Source organism: Miscanthus floridulus, chromosome 8 (genome assembly GCF_019320115.1).
Source record: "Miscanthus floridulus cultivar M001 chromosome 8, ASM1932011v1, whole genome shotgun sequence".
Lineage (NCBI taxonomy): Eukaryota > Viridiplantae > Streptophyta > Magnoliopsida > Poales > Poaceae > Miscanthus > Miscanthus floridulus.
In genome coordinates this window covers 60336939-60357427 of record NC_089587.1, presented here as the reverse complement: position 1 = coordinate 60357427, position 20489 = coordinate 60336939, and the positions used below count along the sequence as shown (strand labels likewise).

At 43.7% G+C, this 20489-nt stretch overlaps 2 protein-coding genes and 1 long non-coding RNA gene across 4 annotated transcripts; 1 reads left to right on the top strand and 2 right to left on the bottom strand.

The window, feature by feature from the left end:
- Positions 1-509: 509 nt before the first annotated feature.
- On the bottom strand, positions 510-5859 carry LOC136472250 (protein ENHANCED DISEASE RESISTANCE 2-like). Its single transcript, XM_066469979.1, has 3 exons — positions 5593-5859; positions 1242-2167; positions 510-748 (listed from the first exon to the last, which is right to left on the bottom strand). Coding segments are annotated over exons 2-3 (927 nt in total). The 5' UTR covers positions 5593-5859; the 3' UTR covers positions 510-747.
- Positions 5860-8144: 2285 nt separating this feature from the next.
- LOC136472249 (uncharacterized) lies at positions 8145-10373 on the bottom strand. The gene is made up of 5 exons (XR_010762303.1): positions 10234-10373; positions 10035-10139; positions 9826-9913; positions 9218-9333; positions 8145-8547 (listed from the first exon to the last, which is right to left on the bottom strand). It is a non-coding gene; the product is annotated as an uncharacterized lncRNA (long non-coding RNA).
- Positions 10374-14052: 3679 nt separating this feature from the next.
- On the top strand, positions 14053-20143 carry LOC136472248 (sphingoid long-chain bases kinase 1-like). 2 transcript variants are annotated; one of them, XM_066469977.1, is made up of 8 exons: positions 14053-14312; positions 16532-16806; positions 17040-17133; positions 17232-17269; positions 18076-18222; positions 18344-18443; positions 19101-19558; positions 19767-20143. In XM_066469977.1, exons 2-8 carry the CDS (start codon positions 16540-16542, stop codon positions 19920-19922), a joined length of 1260 nt encoding a protein of 419 aa, XP_066326074.1. In that variant the 5' UTR covers positions 14053-14312; positions 16532-16539; the 3' UTR covers positions 19923-20143. The 2 variants fall into 2 exon arrangements, with proteins under 2 accessions (XP_066326074.1, XP_066326073.1); XM_066469976.1 differs by having other exon boundaries at positions 16417-16806.
- The last annotated feature ends 346 nt before the right edge of the window (positions 20144-20489 follow it).

Genomic DNA, 20489 nt, shown 5'->3' with positions numbered 1-20489 from the left:
AACAACCCTAGAAGAATAGTCTTTCTTGGGGCGGTTTCATCCCTATCCCTCAAACTAGACACCAGGACAAAGTGCGATATCTATCCTGTCCGCAACCAAACACACCCTAGAGTTTCCAACGGGGACATCAAATTTTATGTTCTCAAAGCTCATACGTTTAACATACACCCTTTAATGAAAATTAAGGCGTCGACATGATAGGCATTAGGTGTCCTCCAAGCAAAGGTCATGACAGGAAAGACAACAAGAACACAAGAGAAGTCTAGAGCATACAAGTCAGATCAATACTAAGTTTTATTGTATATGATTCTATGCTTTCCTTTCATGGTGCCAATCAGTTTGATTTGTAGCTTTCATCGCACTTCATCGATTCAACGGATGCATTCCTCTCCATCTTTACCAGAATCAGATACTCTGAACCTTTTTTTTTCTTTTTTTGAAATGCAGATGCTTTCAACTGCCATATTCTGTCGAATGAATCATTCTTTCCTTGAGCTTCATGCAGTCCATACATAATTGACTATATAAACATTAGGAGGCATTCCGTTTATGTACAAAGTTATGCAGTTTGTCTGTGGCAAATGTATATAATTTTTACAGCAGATGTGAGGGCAAAGAAACAAGCCCTGGTACTATCTGGTACTGATCATCCTACTGAAGAATTGCGACGCAGTGATTAACTGATAAATTGACCCCCAAACAATGAAGATATGGTTTTGATCTCTTCTAGTAGGGGTCTGAAGAATATCTGCAAGAGAGAGGTGCATGGAAATATATCATTATTTCACATGATAAAGCTTCATCAAACAACAGAAAACATTTTTTTTTTTGACAGGTTCATGGGTTCAAGTCTTGGAAACAGCCTCTTGCAGAAATGCAGGGAAAGGCTGCGTACAAAAGACCCAAGTGGTCGGACCCTTCCCCGGACCCTGCGCAAGCGGGAGCTACGTGCACTGGGGTTTCAATAATATAATAGAATGGTGCTGACACAGTGGTGCAGCCATTTGATTGAGTAGCCTCCTCAAGATAACAAAGAAAATTGCAACGAAAAGGAAAGTGCTTCACTGTTCATGACTCAAGAGGGACATCATAACTTATCCATAGATAACATTTTCGTACCCACACGACAGTCTTTGTTTGTTTCTTTTTTTAAAAAAAATGTGCACTAGAGATATTTTGTTTATCTGTCAAGGTCTAATTCCAATGATAAACAATTTACAAGGCACTAGCTAAGTACTTACCATTTAGAATTCTCATTTGCTTCTTCTTTGTGCAAACTTCCATTAGTATTCTGCAAAGTAGGGGATGGCTCCCTCGGATTGCCTTGGTTGTTTAACAGCTGAGAGAAACCCTGCCAAAATCCTACAGGCCGAGACTGAGTGCTTTCCTGATGCTCTTCAGATCGCTTTTCAAACAAACCAGCTGATCCAGGATTTAACTCAGAAAACCTTCCGGCTCCAAGAAGTCTCTCAGGGAGCTCTGATTCAGTTTGACTCTCAATGAGAAAGGCCAAATCTACAGTTAGCGTTGTGATATAGCCAAATGCCAAATGAACAATTGCATTTGCAACTATAGAAGACCCGATATCCACATCAACTTCAATGAAGTTTGATCCTTGAGTATACTTGCACGAAAGGGCTCTCCCCAATATACAGATGGCTTGTTCACCAACAGCAGTCCGAACAATCCAGGGCCCCTTAACAATGTTTGCTATTAACTTAAGCCTTGAGTTTCGGAAAGCATCATCTCCTTTCAAGAATTGGTCCATAAGTGAACCTTCAGGAATAGCCTCTAGCGATACAAAGTAGAATATTGCACTGTAGTTGTCCTTGGGCAGTTGCAAGTTGAATGCCCAGACAAAAGGCTGGTTACCACGTGAAACCTCCTCATCAATAGCTTTTCTAACTCGATGATTATTGTCTTTCAGGATCTCACAGATTTTTGCTGGTCCTTTCATCCAATCAAATCCAAGAGGCTCCAGAAGATATTCTCCACCTGGTATTTTTACCTTGTTTGTAAGATATTCTGGGCCTCTGACCATAAATGAATCACCAGAAGGAGTAGTCCAGCCATTAGGACAGTTTTCAGGTGTTAGACAGGGAACTGCTCCTCCTGACTTAACATTCTCTATCCATTGTTGCTCAGCCTCACCATTTGAAGAAGCCATCTACAGAAAAAAAAAATCCCCAGGTATAGTGAGTTACATGCATATTTTTAAACTGAGAGTTCTCACACAAATAGAAACAGACTATGATATATGATATATATAGGTTACACAAGACTAGCAGAGCAATGATAATGTTTACTACTTTACAATTTAGATTGCACCGACTTGTGTAAATTTACAATTTTCTCCCAAATAAAGGATATTGGTCTACAACATTTAATGAAGACATTTACCTAATGCAATGTTTATATTTGACGAAAAATCCTTCTTCCAAATGACTTTTACATCTATGTGGCAACTAAAAAGATGAGTGATCAAATTTTGTAGGGTAGTTAGTGATTAACATATCGTCAAGCATATTCATAGCAAGGAGCATATTTAGTGCTTGTTCCTTGGGAATTGGGTATTTTGTTTTTGGCTCTTTTGAGGCCATGTACAGTTTTTACTTATCTGTTCATATTTTGTAATACAATACACTTACCTAACCCTGTTCATTGGTTTGTAAAAACTGGAGACCAGCCCGCACCATACCCAGAGGAAACCGTCGTACCACACTTACGCGGGTTGGAGTGGTCTGCGGGTTTACCCGAAAAACCCGCTGACAGAAAGGAGCAACTAAAAAAGAGAGAGCAAAAAATACTCCTCGGCGAGGTCGGCGGCGGCGGCGGCAAAGACGAAACATGTCGCGCTAGATGGGAGGAACTCTGGTGCATAGTTTTTACGGCGGCGTGGCGAGGCGCGGCGACCCACCACCTTCACACCTTTACAGCGTCTATGGCGCGCGGCGTGGCGACGCCATACACACATCGGCATGGCGAATACATACATTGTAGTCTAGGATATTAGAAAATTATATTGACAAATGGTAATGCAAATGTAGCTTAAAAGGTATAGTCTACAATATTAGCAAATCAAAATAGCAATGTAAATGTAGCACAAAAGACATAGAACTCTCTCATCTCTCAAACTTCCAAATCTCTCATCTCTCAAAAGTCGTCCCATGCATCCTAACTCAACCGCCTCAGTAAATCAGGCCCAGCCCGCTAGCCCACACCAGCCCACTACCATCACCAATATATAAACGAAATCAGAAACCCTAGAGACTCCACCCTCTCTCCTCGCCTCACTCCACTCTCCAGAGCGACGACGCTCAAGCGCGACTCCCTCTCATCCGAGCGACTGCGCCCGAGCACGACTCCCTCTCCCCCTCTCCCCGAGCGACTCCCCCTCTCCCCCAGCGACGGCGCACAGGACCGCGCCCCTCTCCCTCCGCCGCACCCTCCCTCTCTCCCACCTGACCGCGCCCCTCCAACCGGAGCCAGCTCCCTCTTCTCCCTCTCTAACCGGTGGCATCGGCGTGTGTGGAGGCCGGATCCAGCGGCGGCGAGGCCAGATCTGGCTCAGCTGCCTCTTCTCCCTCCCCGAGCAGCGCGGATCCGTGGCGCGCAGGGGCGGCCACGGTGGCGCAGCGCAGGAACCCTCCACCGACGGCGGGCTAGCGGTGTCCTTCCACGGCGACGGCTAGCTGGTCGCGAGCACGGGGGCGGGCGGAGGGCGACCGTCCCGGCGGCCGACGGCGGCGGCGGCTCGGAGGGCTGCTTGCGGTTGCGTCTCGGGCTCGGTCTCGGAGGGCTCCAATCGGCCACTCGGCCTATACAGGTACCCTCACGGCCTCACCCTCACCCTCACCGTCTATTGCGCCCGCCACAGCGCACAAAGGCGCCACAGGACGCCAAATTGGCGCCACGGGGACGCCATGGCGCTATGGCGGACGCCATACACGCCGGAGTCGTGGCGTCGCCGTGGCGAGAGCCAGAAAAACGCCACGGCAATACGGCGACGATATGGCGTCGGTATAGCGACGCCTTAACAACTATGCTCTGGTGGCCAGGGCGTCACCTCTTGCCATGCTTGGCTGGGCGTCCGTGCCCTCCAGCATCTTCTCTTCTCCTCCATTGCCTTCCCCAAACCAATTAGCCCCTCGTTAGATTTGCATTTAGTGGGCCAGCGAGCGGCGACTGATGCCGTGCCGTCGTGCTTGTTGCTCATTGTCACTTGGGGGCGCTGACGTTGGTGTGGGCGTGTGGCCAACCCGCAGGGCAGGGCTGCAGGGGGCATCGCCGGAAGGAGCGCACTTCCTGCTCGTCACCGCCGGCCTTGAGACTGAGAGCAGCAGCTCAGCCAAACGGCCGACCGCTCGTTCTTCTATGCCGGCGCCAAGAGAAACCATCGGCCGAGACGAGAAGCCAGGGTGTATCCATTGATGCAAGCAAGCTAGAACAACACTTCTTTTTTCTATTGTGCGTTGCTGGAGCTGAATTGCTATTTGTGAAACAGAGCACCCTACCCAGCGAAAACCGAGAGACCGACCCGAAACCAACCCAGACAAGTAAATGAGAATGCGGCTTGGGTTACAAACCCGGCCAAAACCGCAAACCCAGACCATGAACAGGGTGACACTTACCACAGTAAGGGTTTGCCCTACTCTTTTGCCAAAAAAATAAAAATCATCAACTATGACAAAAAAAAGGGTCAAAAGGTCAAGATTTATTTACTGTGGTAGAAAGGACCTACACAGCGCCAGCCTTCGGTAGCATGCCTGCAATCAGGAGTATAGCACTAATAGCATACAGCACAGAGCAGCAATTTTTCACACCATCAAATAGGACGCAATCCAACCATGAAGGAGCATTATACAGTCAGAACAGGGTAAGATGAAGGAGCATTATAACTATGATGCAACCGTGAGACTTCCACGCCTGAATCCATATTACTAGTTCGGTTCAGCAACAGGGGCACAGGGCATAACTTTGCTATTGCTAATGTGACGTTCCCTTCTTAACTATGGAGGTAGAAAGGATAAAAAAAAAACCTATGGAGGTAGAAACACCCTTTAGTTTGAACTCTTCCATTCCATTTCCACACGCCTCCAATTCCTTAACTGACTGACAGAACTTGGATCACGTCCCCCTGTGGGCTAAGGTTCTGCAGCCGCAGCGAGGTGGCGTGTCGCTGGCCGAAATGGAATCAGCTCAACAACTGCAGAGCAAAGGGGCAAAATCTTCTTCTTCGTCTTCTTTTCGGGCTCTGCACTGTACTAGAAAATCCAAGTCCCTTATCCAGCTACTCCACCAAACCAGCAAGAACTCGCGCGGGGGCAGCATCAAAGCAGGAAGAATGAGCTAGGAGAGACCCCAAAAGCTCCCGCTGAGCCGAATCAGCCCCTCGAACCCGACGAATTCGTCGAACACCACCCGACCCGACCGCCGGCCGGCGGCCCATCAAGCTCTTGGGTCTTGAATCGAATGGCGCTTGAGCCACACCAACCACACGCTACAGTTCGTGCTCGTCCGGGCTCCGACGAACAAGCAGCTGCTGCTTGGGAGGCGAGCAAAGGGAATCGCGCAGGGGAGCGGCAAGCTCACCTTGGGGATCCCGAGTCCTGACGAGTGACGACGACGCGCCGGGGAATGAAGTGGTAGGAGCGGACAAGATCCCCGAGCCACAGCGCCGCGATGGATGACTCGGTCTGGGCACCTCGCAGAGGGAGGCGAGGATCTGAAGAGGCCTTGGGTTCCGGATTGCGTCGGATTCTGTGTGGCGTCCTGGCTGGAGATTGGAGAAGGAGAAGGTTTTCGTTGCCGTCCGGGGAAGGAAAGAATCAAAGAAGGAAGGAAGGAAGGAAGGGCAGTTTGCCGTTGCGTAGCCGTAAGCTGCGACTGCGAGGGATAAACAAAGGGATGGCAGGCAGCCAGGCAGGCAGGCGCTGATGACGTGACGACGTCGACCCGGCCATCCCGGTCCAGAATGATTGGCGTGATAGTAATACAGTCTCAATTCTCAAAATGCTAATATAAAAGGAGTTAATTTTAAACTTTTCAAATTTAACTAGTTTTGTAGGAAATATTATCAACCTTGTATCTCCTAATATTATTACTATGAATATATGTTTCACTATTTTAATCAATAATACTGATTATGTATAAGTATATTTATGTGTGTGTGTATATATATATATGGTCCATTTTTTCTACTCACATTGTGTATTTGTACATACTAATTTATCAGTTTGAGTATGCTTAGATACTCAATTTAAGATATTTCAAATTGTAGTACGCGATTTTTTTTTTCAAAAGAACCCATACTTTTTAATATATTACTAAAATACCACTGCAGTAGTATATAAAAAAAATATAACCATATACTATATGTATACTTGCATACTTGATATACATACTACCCTAGATGGTTTAGTATGATCATATACTCTGTCTACGTACACTTTGTCAGGCCATAAACACCATAAATCTAGAGATATAGACATGGAAGTAACTACTCCCTGGCAGTAGAAAATAATTTCCATATATATTACACATGTTTTATACTAAATTCATTTCTAGCTATTGGATAACATTTTAGGCCGCACAGTATATTTGGTGAGAATTAAAAAAATTGATTACTAGCGGCAGCAATTAATCGCAAGACACCAAACCGATGCTGGTACACGCACGTGGCAACACGAGATTGGGGAACAACACCTAAACAGTACTCAAAACGCTCTGGTTGCGCGGAATCTAGGAGCTTTATGGAGTTGTATATTAAAAAAATTGATTACTAAAAAACGAATGTGCAGTTATTTTTGGGACAGAGGACGCTTGTGCATCATCATCTTTTTCGCGCGTGCTTGTCCTTTTGATTCGAGTGTCCTAGCCTCTCGGCCCAATTTTTTTACAACTAGTATGTTACGCGCGCCTTTGCGCGCGTCGCAAGTTAGGCAGAAGTGCATCCATCGAGCTGATATGTACATATGTTATATAGAGAAGCTGGAACGTTGGTTTGAATGACAACGTCAAGAATATTCACTTAATATTGTGCTAAACTGTTATACAACCGAGAAAGGTATCTAAATGGGAAAAGAAAGTTTCTACTTTTGCCGATGGTAAACACACGAGAACAGTATTGCTGGATTGCTTCGCGGATGTCTTCTGAAAATATATTGCAACTTTGTTTCCTTTCATCTTCAATATAAATGCGTATGCTAGCTACATTTCCCCTCAACGTAGCATTATGACCTGCAGGGTACAGGATAGAAAGAGGAGAAAAGACAATTAGCTACACACAGAAGGCGCACATAAGCAACTCGTTTTATTTTGCACCACGCGAGGAATACACAATGCTCCCAAGGTGCCTAAACAAAATAAGCAATGGACTCCGAGACAGTTTGACATCCTTCATGAAACCCCCTAGAGAATCACAGAAGGTCATCGTTGGGGTTGATTATATATTGGAGCATCTCCGAGAGAGCTATCTAAAACCACACTAAAAATCCGAGACAGTTTGACATCCTTGCTTCCAATCTTTTCGCGCTCGATAAAATCCGAGGCAGAGGCAGAGCCCTCTTTTTCCTTTTCTTAGCAAACTGAAAAGATCGCAGAAAAATAGTTTGGCGCAAAGAGAAGAAAAAAGAAGAGGCAGGTGCTTTGATGACACACGAAACCTCTTTGGCATCAACACAACATTCTATACACATAAAACGTAAGCAGATGATTTCTCTATAGCCAAGGCGGCCATTGTCAAGTAGTCATAAATAGAGAATGTATGTATTAAAATACTAAATAAACAGGTTGAGAATGAAGTACATAAATAGACTAAGAAACTTGCCTTGGGATGAGTACATGGCCATATCATAGAAGAAGTGAGATATAGTTTGTAGCAATTCTTTGAAACCAAAGCTGGTGCAAAAATAATTAGCTACATGCTGGCAAGTATATATTTTCTTTGGTACACAAAAACAGAAGAGGGGACGAAGAAACAATAACAAAGAATTTTAGCTAATATGGGGACGACATTAGGAAATCAATTTAACAATTTGAACATATTAGTCATGCAAAGCAAGTACCTTTAGGTTTATACAGGTAAGATACACATGTTGCATACAGCACGCGTTCATAAATACAGATAATTTTGTGTGATAGTAGAAGATGAAGATATATTTTAATTTATGGGCTCAAAAGCATCTAAGAGTTACATATAAATATATAAAGAGCTTTGTATATGCATTACAGATGGTGTGTACCACTTGGAGAATCCAAAAGCTGAGTACATTATGATACGAACACCTGCATTTACTGATGCAGCAGGGTACAAAGCGCAGTAGCTGTTAAATTCAAAGGGGGTGTGGAGCTGATTCCTGGTGTAGTATGGAAAGCACAAAGATATACATACACAAAATACACAAGAAGCTCTATTTATTCTGCATACAGCAACAACTTTTGATAAAGTCAGACATGTTACATACGCATACACGCCACACGCCGCGAGATTGAGATAGGATCCAGCTGGTCCTCCACTGAATTTGGAGTGTGCACATCTCTCCATGCCTGTGACAAGACACAGAATTAGGGACAACCTGTAGAATATAGGAAGAGTACCAAAACAATTAATTTTATTTGACATCTCCGATCTTGAACGAAAGCAGATAAATAGTATGTTGTTCTGATTGGAACATTATATGTCGAACGGTTATGTGAAAAGAAACCTATGTTCGTGTGTGTTCCCTAAACTCATAAGATATAGTTATGACAAAATAGGATAATGTAAGCCACTAATATATCCGCGAATTTACCTGTGTTAGTCATACCTACAGCTGGGAATAGGGAAAAAAATAGCACCTAGTTATGATAAAATAAACATTAATTAGACAGGTTACTGTAAACTATAAAAAATTGTGAACTTGTAGGAGGTTAAGGTCAGTGTCATAGGTATTATCAAATGCTGCAAGTTGACAGTAATTTGTGTATGGCATACATGTATTTGAAATCATAGATACGAATCTGGAAGGGATACCTACGTCATCACACGTGTGTAGGTTTAGAGCTGCAACTATTAAGATTTTCTGTTTTTTTGTTTCACGAGAGATCAATCTAGAAATAGCTAACAATTAAAAAGAGGGTAAAAAAGATATTAGTAACAGACTAAGGAATTTAGCGGAACCAGTTAAGTAAAGCCTAAGGTGTGATCACACAATGGGTGGAGGCAGAGGATCTGTACCTTGGGCAATAAGCGCTACAAAGGTTGATGATTTTGCCATTTGATCGGAGCGCTGTCCTCAGTAAGTAGCTGTTGTTGCTCTTGGAATTTCCAGAGTTTGAAAAAGGGGCAGTAATCTGGAAACATTGATAATCGGGGGTGTAACAAAGTGTACGGTGAGATGTACTATGCGTAGTGTACGAAGAGGAAATCGGTGAATATGAGATTAGTTGTTAGTCATATAGTAGTTTCCAGGTAAGCAGCAACCAGTAAATGTAGTGTTTGACATGTAAGAAAAATATATATAACAATTGTTCTTGAGAGGTATCTACTTAGTCATTTAGCACAGATTTCTGAAGGACATAGATGGGTTGCTTCTAAATCATGCGCCTCTATAATGGTCATGGAATATCCACATAAGGATTCAGATAGTTTGCTGGTTCTGAGCTACGAAAATAAGCGGTACTTAAACAGGGGCATTCAAAGTTATGGTGATAAGCACATTAAAAATACAGAAGAGAATTACTGTGCAAAGCTGCTAACCAAGTGGAAGCACATTTTCGAGTGTCCATTGTTATATACAGGCTGGAGGCAGTGTACAGAGCTGCTATATTTGTGAGTAAACTTACAGGGTTTTTTTTAAGCAGACAACGAACAGTATCAATGTTGAAATCCTTAGCTTGTGCACCCCCATAAGGTTACTTGGAGCTTTGTGTCCTTGCAAAATATGGGAATAGCATTTTTTCCCCCATACGTCGATTTAAAAAAAAACAAATTATTATAAAGATGCAAGGCGGTGACCAAGTACTGAGAGCTCTTTTTAGGTAAAAACACTTACCACAGATCCTTTATGAGCACCTCTCTAAGGGTAGTTAGCTTGTCCTTGCCTCTGGAAATTATATAGGAATTGGTGGCTGAATATCAATGATGAAACCAATGACATCTGCAAATATCTATGTTAAATAAAGAATCGATGGTGTGCATGTATAACGATAAATAAAAATAGGATGACAAATGGCATCACAGGATCAGCATACTTATCACAAGGGAGGATTGTGCATGCTGTATGTGAGTGCACCGAAATTGGCATGTCTGTGAACTGTGTTCCATGGAATTTTAGTGGTATCAGGTGCCTGCAATTAGAATAGCCATGTTTTGATTAGGAAGGAAAAGATGAGAAGAGGAAGCAGGCATAAACAAGTGCAGCTAATGCGAAAATATTTTTGAATTGGTAGCAGAGGCTATATCGAGTCGCGGTCTCATCGCATTGCACAAGCGAGGGTAAGGCTTACCACTGACACAATTCCCCAGACCCCGCACAGAGCGGGAGCTCTCTACACTGGGTACACCCTTTTAGAAGAGGCTATATGAAATTTCTAGATCATGTTTGTGCTGTGATATAATAATTCAGGGCATAATTTCCGGAGGCTATATTTACAGGTTTCAGATTATAGCAGAGGCATAATTTTCAAAACCTCTATGCTACCCCAAAGCATACATGAAAATTTCCCCTGAACCTCTATGCTACCCCAACCCTTCTTTCAATGGGGGCACCTATCATGATATATCAAATTTGCAAAACTATAAACCGTATATATTAAATAAATGCGGTGATAACAATTAATACTCAATTGAAGATGTTATAAAAGGCTAGATGATTTAATGCTACAGCTCTCCACCTGCAGGGGTAAAAGCATCATGCACCGAGCGCACGTATGATGGCAGACTGGCAGGCACCTGCCGTCCGTGTCAGAGGGGAGGAGAGGAGAGCGGTGTGTGGGCCTGCTACCGCTTGCACGTCTCATCACCTCCACATCATCTGACGGCTCCGAGGTCGGCGCAAAGATCTGTGGCGCCGAGCTCGGAGCCATGTATTCTGCCGCCGGGTACCGGCCACGTCAATGCCACCTAGGAGGCCCTGCTGTGCACGCCCAGGCATCTCGGAGCCAAGATCTGTGGCGTCGAGACGTATTACCTCGGCGCCATGTGTCCTGGCGCTGATCCCCAGGGTCTAAAGATGAGTTTACGTTTTCTAGGAGACCGAATGTAAATTTTTTTCGAAAAAAAAGATCAAATTGTAAAAAATTAGGTAGCCTCGGCGTATCGCTGCCTTTCGCATGGCTACCACCCGCTGGAGCAGTGGCGCCATCACGACACCCCTAAGGTCTGCCCCCAACCCTCCTCGGCGTATCGCTGCCTTTCGCATGGCTACCACCCCCTGGAGCAGTGGCGCCATCACGACACCCCTAAGGTCCGCCCCCAACCCTCCACGTCCTCAATCCTCCCTCTTCTTCTATTCTAGGTGCTCACCTATGCAGCCATTGTTGCAACCTTTGACGGTGATCAGCCACCTTCAACAGACGTCGAGCCTATTGTCACCCCTCGTCCTAGTACCATCTAACCTGCAAAATGGTTTTCTTCACCATCCAATCCGTGACACCACATCTACCTTTCGCCCTTGACTCACCACCTCTAGGCCTACCCCCACCGCCACTCTATATTACCAAAATCAAAGCTCTTTTGTGTCCGAAAAATCACAATAATAGAGATGCTGAGGTGACATATAAATTTGATGTGGGGCTGTCGGAGGAGGCATGTTTCTCGAGCACAGAATAACAAAGTTGTTTTTCTTTTTTTTTTTATTTCCCTTTATTTTCTAAATAGATAAATACACATGTTGTACCACTATTTTCAAAATTGTTTTTCTACTCATTCAACAGACGTCGTTTTTTCATACATAATTATATCTTTTTTTTAGGTAATCAGGAGCTTCATCCATTATATCATCGTGTGATTACAATCATTTGCTAGCAGTCCTTGTAGACAGGATGGGGATTATCATGCCACTCCTCCAGTACCTTGACACAAGAGACTAGTCTAGCACATTCATGAGCTACCCTATCACAAGATCTATTAGCAAAAGTAAAGGTAAACTCATTGAGCCCTTGTTTAGTTGCCCGATTTTGGACAACCAAAATCACTGTGCTAGCACTGTAGCACAAATGTAGCGTTTCGTTTGTATTTGTGAATTATTGTCCAATCGTTGACTAATTAGGCTCAAAACGTTCGTCTCGCAAAGTACGACCAAACTGTGCAATTAGTTTTTGATTTCGTCAACATTTAGTATTTCATGTATGTACCACAAGTTTGATGTGACGGGGAATCTTCTTTTTTTTATAGTGCCAAAGTTTGGATTTTGGTGGGAACTAAACGCCCCCGAAGCTCCTGCTAGCGCTGAAAATATCTCGAAGTATGAGGCTAACAGCTGATCTCTGCGAATATAAGTTGTTCCACAAATTAATCAGCTGCAAACAATCGGTCTCGAGACACAATTTGGAAATACCAAGCTGCCGTGCCATTTGAAGACCATTCCTACAAGCTCTTGCCTCCATCAACAAAGCATCATGCGCCTACCTATACCAGACCGTACGTGCGGCCAGCCTTGAAATGTCCTTTATGATCTCGTATCACCACTCTAGTCGCTCCTGTGTGGTCAGTAACCGAGAAAGCACCATCTACATTGCATTTGAACCATCCAGTTGGGGTTTATTCCAACACTGGTTCAGTTTAGCCCTCTGATCCTTCTCCGGGTGAAGCACGTTCTACAGATCGAACGCTGTGTCGATCGAACGCTGTGTCACACACCCATTAATTCAACACCCTGTCGTGCTGGTAGATGTGGTTCACCATGTCTGCGTTTGTTCCTCATCGTCCATAATGACCACATTCCACAGATTATATCGATGTAATTATATTTGTTAGGGGGTGTTTGGTTGCCCCTTTTAAATTTTAGTCGTTATCTCATCGGATGTTTGGACACATGCATGGAGTATTAAATATAGACTAATTACAAAACTAATTACATAGTTTGCGACTAATTTGCGAGACGAATCTTTTGAGCCTAATTAGTCCATGATTTGACAATGTTTTGCTACATTAACATGTGCTAATGACAGATTAATTAGGCTTAAAAATTCGTCTTGGGGAATACTAACGGATTATGTAATTTGTTTTTTTATTAGTATCCGAACACTCCATGCAACATCCTCCCGACACACCTTCTAAATTTTAGTACCTGGATCCAAACACCCCCTTACTTTGAGCACCATGAGGCAGCATGTAACCACAACTTTAATAGGAATTTAGAGCTAGAAAGATGTGATGTTCTTTCAGCGTAGTACAATAGTTAGGATTCAGTGGGTTGACAATGGTTCTGAAGCTAGCTTATCATAGACAGACATCTAGAGTAGGTTGGAAGACGCAACATCTAAGGTAACTATCAATCTGTTTGGCTAGGGCTGAAACGATCATATACGATCGTGGATTATTACTGCTGGCTGATTTGATGTAAAAGAAAAATATTGTTCTGACTGAAAATTTACGATCGCTTACGACCAGACGAACAGGCTGTATACTAGCGTGCAGTCGCAGAAAGAAAACCAAAGTATTAATGTAACTATGGAGGCTGCAGCCGCAGCGGCTGCACCTAAAGTAACATGTGAGGGGAGAACAGCGCCTGTGGCTGTGGCTTTTTCTCCACTCACATTTTAGCGTAGCTGCAGCAGGCCGAGTTTATTTAACACGTTGAGGCAAAACAAAAGAAATATTGCGTTCTTTTGCCGCAAACAATGTATATATACAAGTTAATTGAAAATATAATATTTTTTACACACAGATATGACTGAACAAGCATCACTTTGTTTCTTAAATCTTGATGCATTGTCATTCTTCTCGCTAAAGAGGGTTACTAGTAGGCGTACGATGATACCTACCAGCAAAATGGTCCACGTCGAGCGGCCGATAATCCTTACCAGCCGATCAGACGGTCATAATAAAAAGGACCAATTTCCCCGCACCGAAAAAACAAAGGAGAAAGAACTTGATTGAGAAGTGCGGCCTGACGCTGCTCCTCTCCCCTCCCCTCCCGATCCCCGGCTCGCCGCCGGGCCGCCGCCGCCCCCCTCGCCGCGAGTCACGCCCGCGGCGGCTTGCTCTGCTGCCGTGCGGTGACGACAGGAAGAGACGCGGGGGGCAGGGACGGAGGCCGCCACTGGATCTCGTGGACTGCCCCGCGCCGGGAGCGATCATGAGCTCTAGAAGCCTTGTCCGCCCCCCGGTGAGTTCTCCCTTCCGTTCTCTTCGCCCCCCTGTGTGTATTTTGCTTTCATGTTTGGTCCGCGTCGGTAGCTGTCGATTGGATTTGGTCGCTGAGTGAGGGCGCGAGGACGCGGAGGGGAAAAGTTATTGACTTCTGGAATTCGAGGACAAGATGAGAGAGGGTTGGGAGGAATGGATCAGATTCCTTACCTTATGATGAGTAGCCGAGCCGATGGGGACAAAGCTAATAGCTTTGGGGGGGTATGTTCCTTACGCACTGTTGTGCAGTTAGTGTCCTCGTTGTGTCAAAATGGGGAAGCTAGATGAAGTTTCAGATCTTATGCAGCTAATGAATTCGTCATGTAGCACACAATTAATTGAATATTTGGGGCATATATGTTTGCTTTTTAAGTCTGATGATATTTGTACCAAATTTTTCATAGAGCCATTGTAATGTAAGCTACTCTCTCCTTTCCCAAATATCAGCCTGTTCGCTGATTGGTTTCTGGGCTGATAAGCCCGGCTGATGGTGGTTTGTTTTGAGAGGAAAACACTGTTGGCTGACTAATAGGCCCTGGCTGAAACCAACAAGCTAATAGGCTGTATAAGTCCATTTGCACTTGGACACAAGAATTAAGGTGAGCTACGTTACACGGATACGTGAGGTTGGCCACGTATCCCGTATCGAATACGTATCCGATACGGATACACAGTGGATACATATCCGTGAAGTATCGGCAAAAAAATAAATAAAACTAAATTCCGATACGTGGATTGATACGTATCCAAGCTGTTTGAGCGTTTGCGATACGGCCTAGCCCACTCACCACTGACCTGCGATATACTATGGCCTATCCCACACGCACTGGGTGGGCTACTCGCTAGCCACGCGCCGCGCCGCACCCGCGCTGGCGAGGTCCATGCTGCATCTGCGCTGGGCGGGCTGCCCACCGGCCACGCGCCGTGCCGCACCCCGCGCTGGGCGAGCTCTGTGCTGGCGAGGTCCACGTGCTGCATCCACGCCGGGCGGGCCGCCCGCTGGCCACGCGCTTGGGGTGGAGTGGGGCGCAGCCATGGTCGCTCGGCCGCCTGCGCCGAGAGGGACCTCAGTCACCGGCGTGGGAGGAGGAAGGCATGGCGCCGGTGGAGGAGGAGCTGCGAGGAGCAGGCCAGCAGGAGCGCAGTCGCGCAGACGGCTGATTGAAGGGGCACCGTGTGGGGAAGAATGTTGGGGGAGAGAAAGAAGATTAAAAAATCTAATCTTGGGCCCAGCTAAGCACAGGCAGGGAAGACGTGCTGTACATTTATATGCCAAAAATACCCCTCCAACTGCCAGCACAGGTAGAAGTGGCAACTAGAAGCTGTGAAATGATTGTAGTCTCCAGAGAGCATCCATACATACGCTGCCAATAATTTTAATGTCCTTTATTATTTTTTTAAAAAAATAATAAAACGTATCCACGTATCAGATTTCCTCAAAAAATGGCGTATCCGTATCCGTCCGATACCGATACACGTATCCGTATCCGTCCGATACCGATACACGTATCCGTATCCGTGCTGCTTAGAAGGTGAGTAGTGCAATGGGGCCATTGTGCACCAATTAATGCTAAAATTAACATAGATGGCAAGTTTATTGCATTGATTATTGTGCCTAGTAGGGGTCAACTTGGAAGAATTAGAATAAAAGGTGCCTCCAAGTTTTGATGGATTTATATTTGGTGGATTCGAGAGAAGACTAGATGGACTTATATTTGGGATCATAGGGAGTATCAATTATCTTGCTCCCTCTGGTTAAAATTAATGAGATTCTGATCGGCTGGCGGGCTTTGCCTGCAGCTAGTACAATTATATGGTCGGAAACAACATTTATTTCTGCCCAGAGATAGTATCAAATATCGATGCATGGTCTACCTTATAGGCTCTACCACATGGGTGCTGGCTTACTTGTTTGCTTTAATCTGTAACAAGTGTGTAAAAAATACCTCTTTTGAGATCATCTGTTGTAACAGTCATTGTTTATATACACCTGCCTGACAGTCTGTGTACCCTAACCAATGCTGTCTAAGTTAGTGGTTATTTCTTTGCACTTTTCCTCATATGCACGGTAATCACCATGGCAGGTTTCCTGTAGTGCTGCTGTTAATGGAATTAATGGATGCCTCACCTACAGTACATGTCGTGCAAGAAACTACTACTATCAGTATTCTCATACCACTAATTTACAAAGTTTGCCAGTGGACCAGATGCCTTTGCCTCGTAAATTAAGGAAATTAATTCAGCGGAACACTTACATTTTAACCCAGAAGAGGAAGTTCGTACCACACTGTTCATCAGACCTTAGTACCTCCTGCAGAGAAGAAGTGCCCAACTATTTATCAATCAATGTTTTGCAAGACCAATCAAATACAAAACAGGGAGCTATTCGTAAAGTGCTTGTCATTTTGAATCCTAATTCTGGATTCCGAAGCTCTCGGGATGTTTTCTACAAGAAAGTGCAATCAACATTGAAGGTAACACGTTCCTACCTTTTTTAGTCAAAACCTTCCTATTAATTATTAACACTTATGTTGATGCATTCATCAAAGTTTCTGTCATATCCAGAGAAATGAGTATTATCAGCAGTTTAGTTCTGTAAATAACCGTGAAAAAATAGATCCTGTATGTGTTAGAAGGAAACCTCAGATACACTTCTTTCTTACCTGTAATTTATATATGTTTGCGTTTGAATTTTGATTTGGTGCAGCTTTCAGGCTTCAAGATGGAAGTCATCGAAACAGCATATGCCGGTCATGCAAAGGTTCTTTCTTCTACTGTTGACCTCAAAAAATTCCCTGATGGTAATATCAATTGTGTATCTTTTTCTTTCTTTTTTTGGCAATCAAGTTCCTGTATATTTCACTTTTCAAGATGCTATTTTTTTTCTTCTTGTTTACAGGTATTATATGTGTTGGTGGTGATGGGATCGTCAATGAGGTCATATATTTTTCTATATTTCTTTCTTTCTGTATAGAAAATAAACTGGAATACAACAACAACAACAAAGCCTTTAAGTCCCAAATAAGTTGGGGGTAGGCTAGAGTTGAAACCCAGCAGAAGCAATCAAGGTTCAGGCACGTGAATAGCTGTCTTCCAAGCACTCCTATCTAAGGCTAAGTCTTTGGGTATATTCCATCCTTTCAAGTCTCCTTTTATTGTCTCTACCCAAGTCAACTTCGGTCTTCCTCTGCCTCTCTTCACGTTACTATCCTGGCTTAGGATTCCACTACGCACCGGTGCCTCTGGAGGTCTCCGTTGGACATGTCCAAACCATCTCAACCGGTGTTGGACAAGCTTTTCTTCAATCGGTGCTACCCCTAATCTATCACGTATATCATCGTTCCGAACTCGATCCCTTCTTGTATGACTGCAAATCCAACGCAACATACGCATTTCCGCGACACTTATCTGTTGAAAGAAAATAAACTGGAATACAATTTGCTTTTTGGCAATCAAGTTTTCTTTGCATCTACTACATATAAAACATGTCTGTTAGATGGGACTGTTCTCATTGCTCTCATATAAAAGCTACCAGTTTTAGCTCATGGTTATGGCTGACCTCTAGCAGCAGTTGTTTATAGTAGTTTGGACTAGTATGTACTATGAAGCACTGGCAGTTATCTGTCTTCAACTGGTGGTGGACACAAGTGCAGCCTGGGCATTTGTAGAAACATTTTTTATTGTTTTTCCTAGTCTGAAGTTATCTATCCTGCTGATGACATATTTCTATTTTTTTAATGCAGGTTTTGAATGGATTACTTAGTAGAGACGATTTTGAAGTGGCAATTCAATTTCCCATTGGGATAATACCTGCTGGTTCTGATAATTCATTGGTGTGGACTATTCTTGGCATCAGGGATCCTGTTTCTGCTGCAATTGCTTTAGCTAAGGTACCTTGGTTATGTCATGTTCATTTATTTCATACTAGATTGTACAACCAAGGATTTCTCTGGCTCAGCATATCATCAAACTTAACAGTAGATATTAATTTGTAAGGCCATTCTTCTGCAGGGAGGTTTCACACCAATAGATGTGTTTGCCGTAAAATGGATCCAAGCTGGAGTGACTCATTTTGGTTTGACAGCTTCCTACTATGGTTTCGTAGCTGATGGTAACTTTTCATTCTTCTGCACATCTAATTCTGATAATCTGATGTGATGCCCTTGCCATCTTAACTCTACCATCGAAATGATCCCAATGCTGTCGATGTAGGTTAGAAATTAATCAAATTATATGTAACTGTTTTTTTCTGTCAGTTATTTGGTATCTAGAGAGCCATAAGTAAGGTATGGCCTCAAGCAAGAAAGTGATAATTATTGTTTTTGTCTTAGTTGCTAGTACGAATGAAAGGGGCTTAACATGGGTTTGAAACCATATAATACAACAGAACTTAGAGGTAAGAACAAAAATAAGTAACAAAACTTCAACTCATGGCCTTGCCAACTTAGAATTAGATTAGATATATGGATATGCTGGTTTGTGCCTGGCTAATTGAATTGCTCCAACAATCTGTTATGTTCATACTCTCAAGAAATAAAGATGCCTAAATACTTTAAATTTGCACCACCGCTATCAAACATGCCACCATTGTTATTATTTTCTAGTTCTTGCTTGATTATCTCTTATTGATTGAAAACTCTACTTGGAAACCCACAAATTTCATATGTTCTTAATCTGACGCATCTTATCTTCTATATACCCTTGTTCCTATATAAATCATCTATCTATTCATCTTAAAGCTTAACACTTTTTATTTTTTTCTCTGCAGTTCTGCAACTGTCTGAAAACTTCCGCATGCAGTTTGGTCCCTTCCGTTATGTTGTTGCTGGCTTTCTGAAGTTTCTTTCATTACCTCAGTACAGATTTGAGGTAGACTATCTCCCTGCATCACCAGGGAGAAATTCTGAATTGAGACCACTGACTGAAAAATGTCATGAACAGCTTTCTGATGATGGCAAGGTTAGGAGAGGTACACAAATCAATGCTAGGATTGAAGATAATTGGGTTACCAGGAATGGGGAGTTTCTTGGCATTTTTGTCTGCAATCACTTTTGCAAGCCTGCCCAGGGGTTACTGTCTCCAGTTATTGCACCAAAAGCTCAGCATGACGATGGCAGTCTGGACTTGATTCTTGTCCATGGAAGTGGCAGACTCAGACTATTTTGCTTCTTTGTCGCCTATCAGCTTTGCTGGCATCTTTTACTCCCTTACGTAGAATATGTCAAGGTATTGTGACTTTCTTGTATTTGTTTACATCACTTCTTGTGGCAGCTCATGCAACTAGGTTTACGATCCCAATTGTAGACATCCTTGAACTTAATAGCAAGCGCTTTCCTAGAGTACAGGACGCCTAATAGATTCAATCAGATGCCTTGCTTTGTAATTGACCTTCCACTGACGTGGCATTTTGTTTTGCAACAATAATTGCTCGCAGATAAAAGAAGTAAAGATTAGGCCAGTTGGCAATACTCACAATGGTTGTGGCGTCGACGGGGAGCTTCTTCATGGAGAGGGCAAAGCTGAATGGCAGTGCTCGCTGCTTCCAGCACAAGGCAGGCTGCTTGGCCAGGATCCGGGTGCTTTGAAGTAGCTACTATCTACCCCTGGCGGTCATTCTATTTTATTTGTTGAGCAGTACCGAGATTGTTGATTAACGGGAAGAGAGCAGATTTATCTTTGGCCACTGTTTTCAAACTGTCAGTGTTTCGAGTAAACATCAACCAGTAAATTTGTATTATTGTGTGTCTGGCTCGGATAGTGTGCTAAGAGGACACGAGATTTATACTAGTTCGGACGGAATGTCTTTACGTCCATTTTGTTACTGCTGCTTGTGTTACTGGCACTGAAAAGTTCGTATTAGGAGTTACAAACGGGCGAGAGAGAGACATGTTCTAAGTTTATGATAGAAAGAACGAATGGGTGTCGAGAGCTTAGTCGCTGCTCAGTTATGTGTTCGAGGTTCGATGCTAGTGGTTTTGGTGTGATGCAGTGAGATATGTGATGCGATGTCTCTTGATGGGACGCCTTACTTTTCCTTTTATAGGATAAGGGATAACATGGGTTACAATGAGAGGCAAAGCAAGTTCCTCAGGGTCGTCGGGCCTTTCTTTTTCTCCGTGCGGGCCTTGCTGACACGGTAGGTGGTGACAGAGACAGC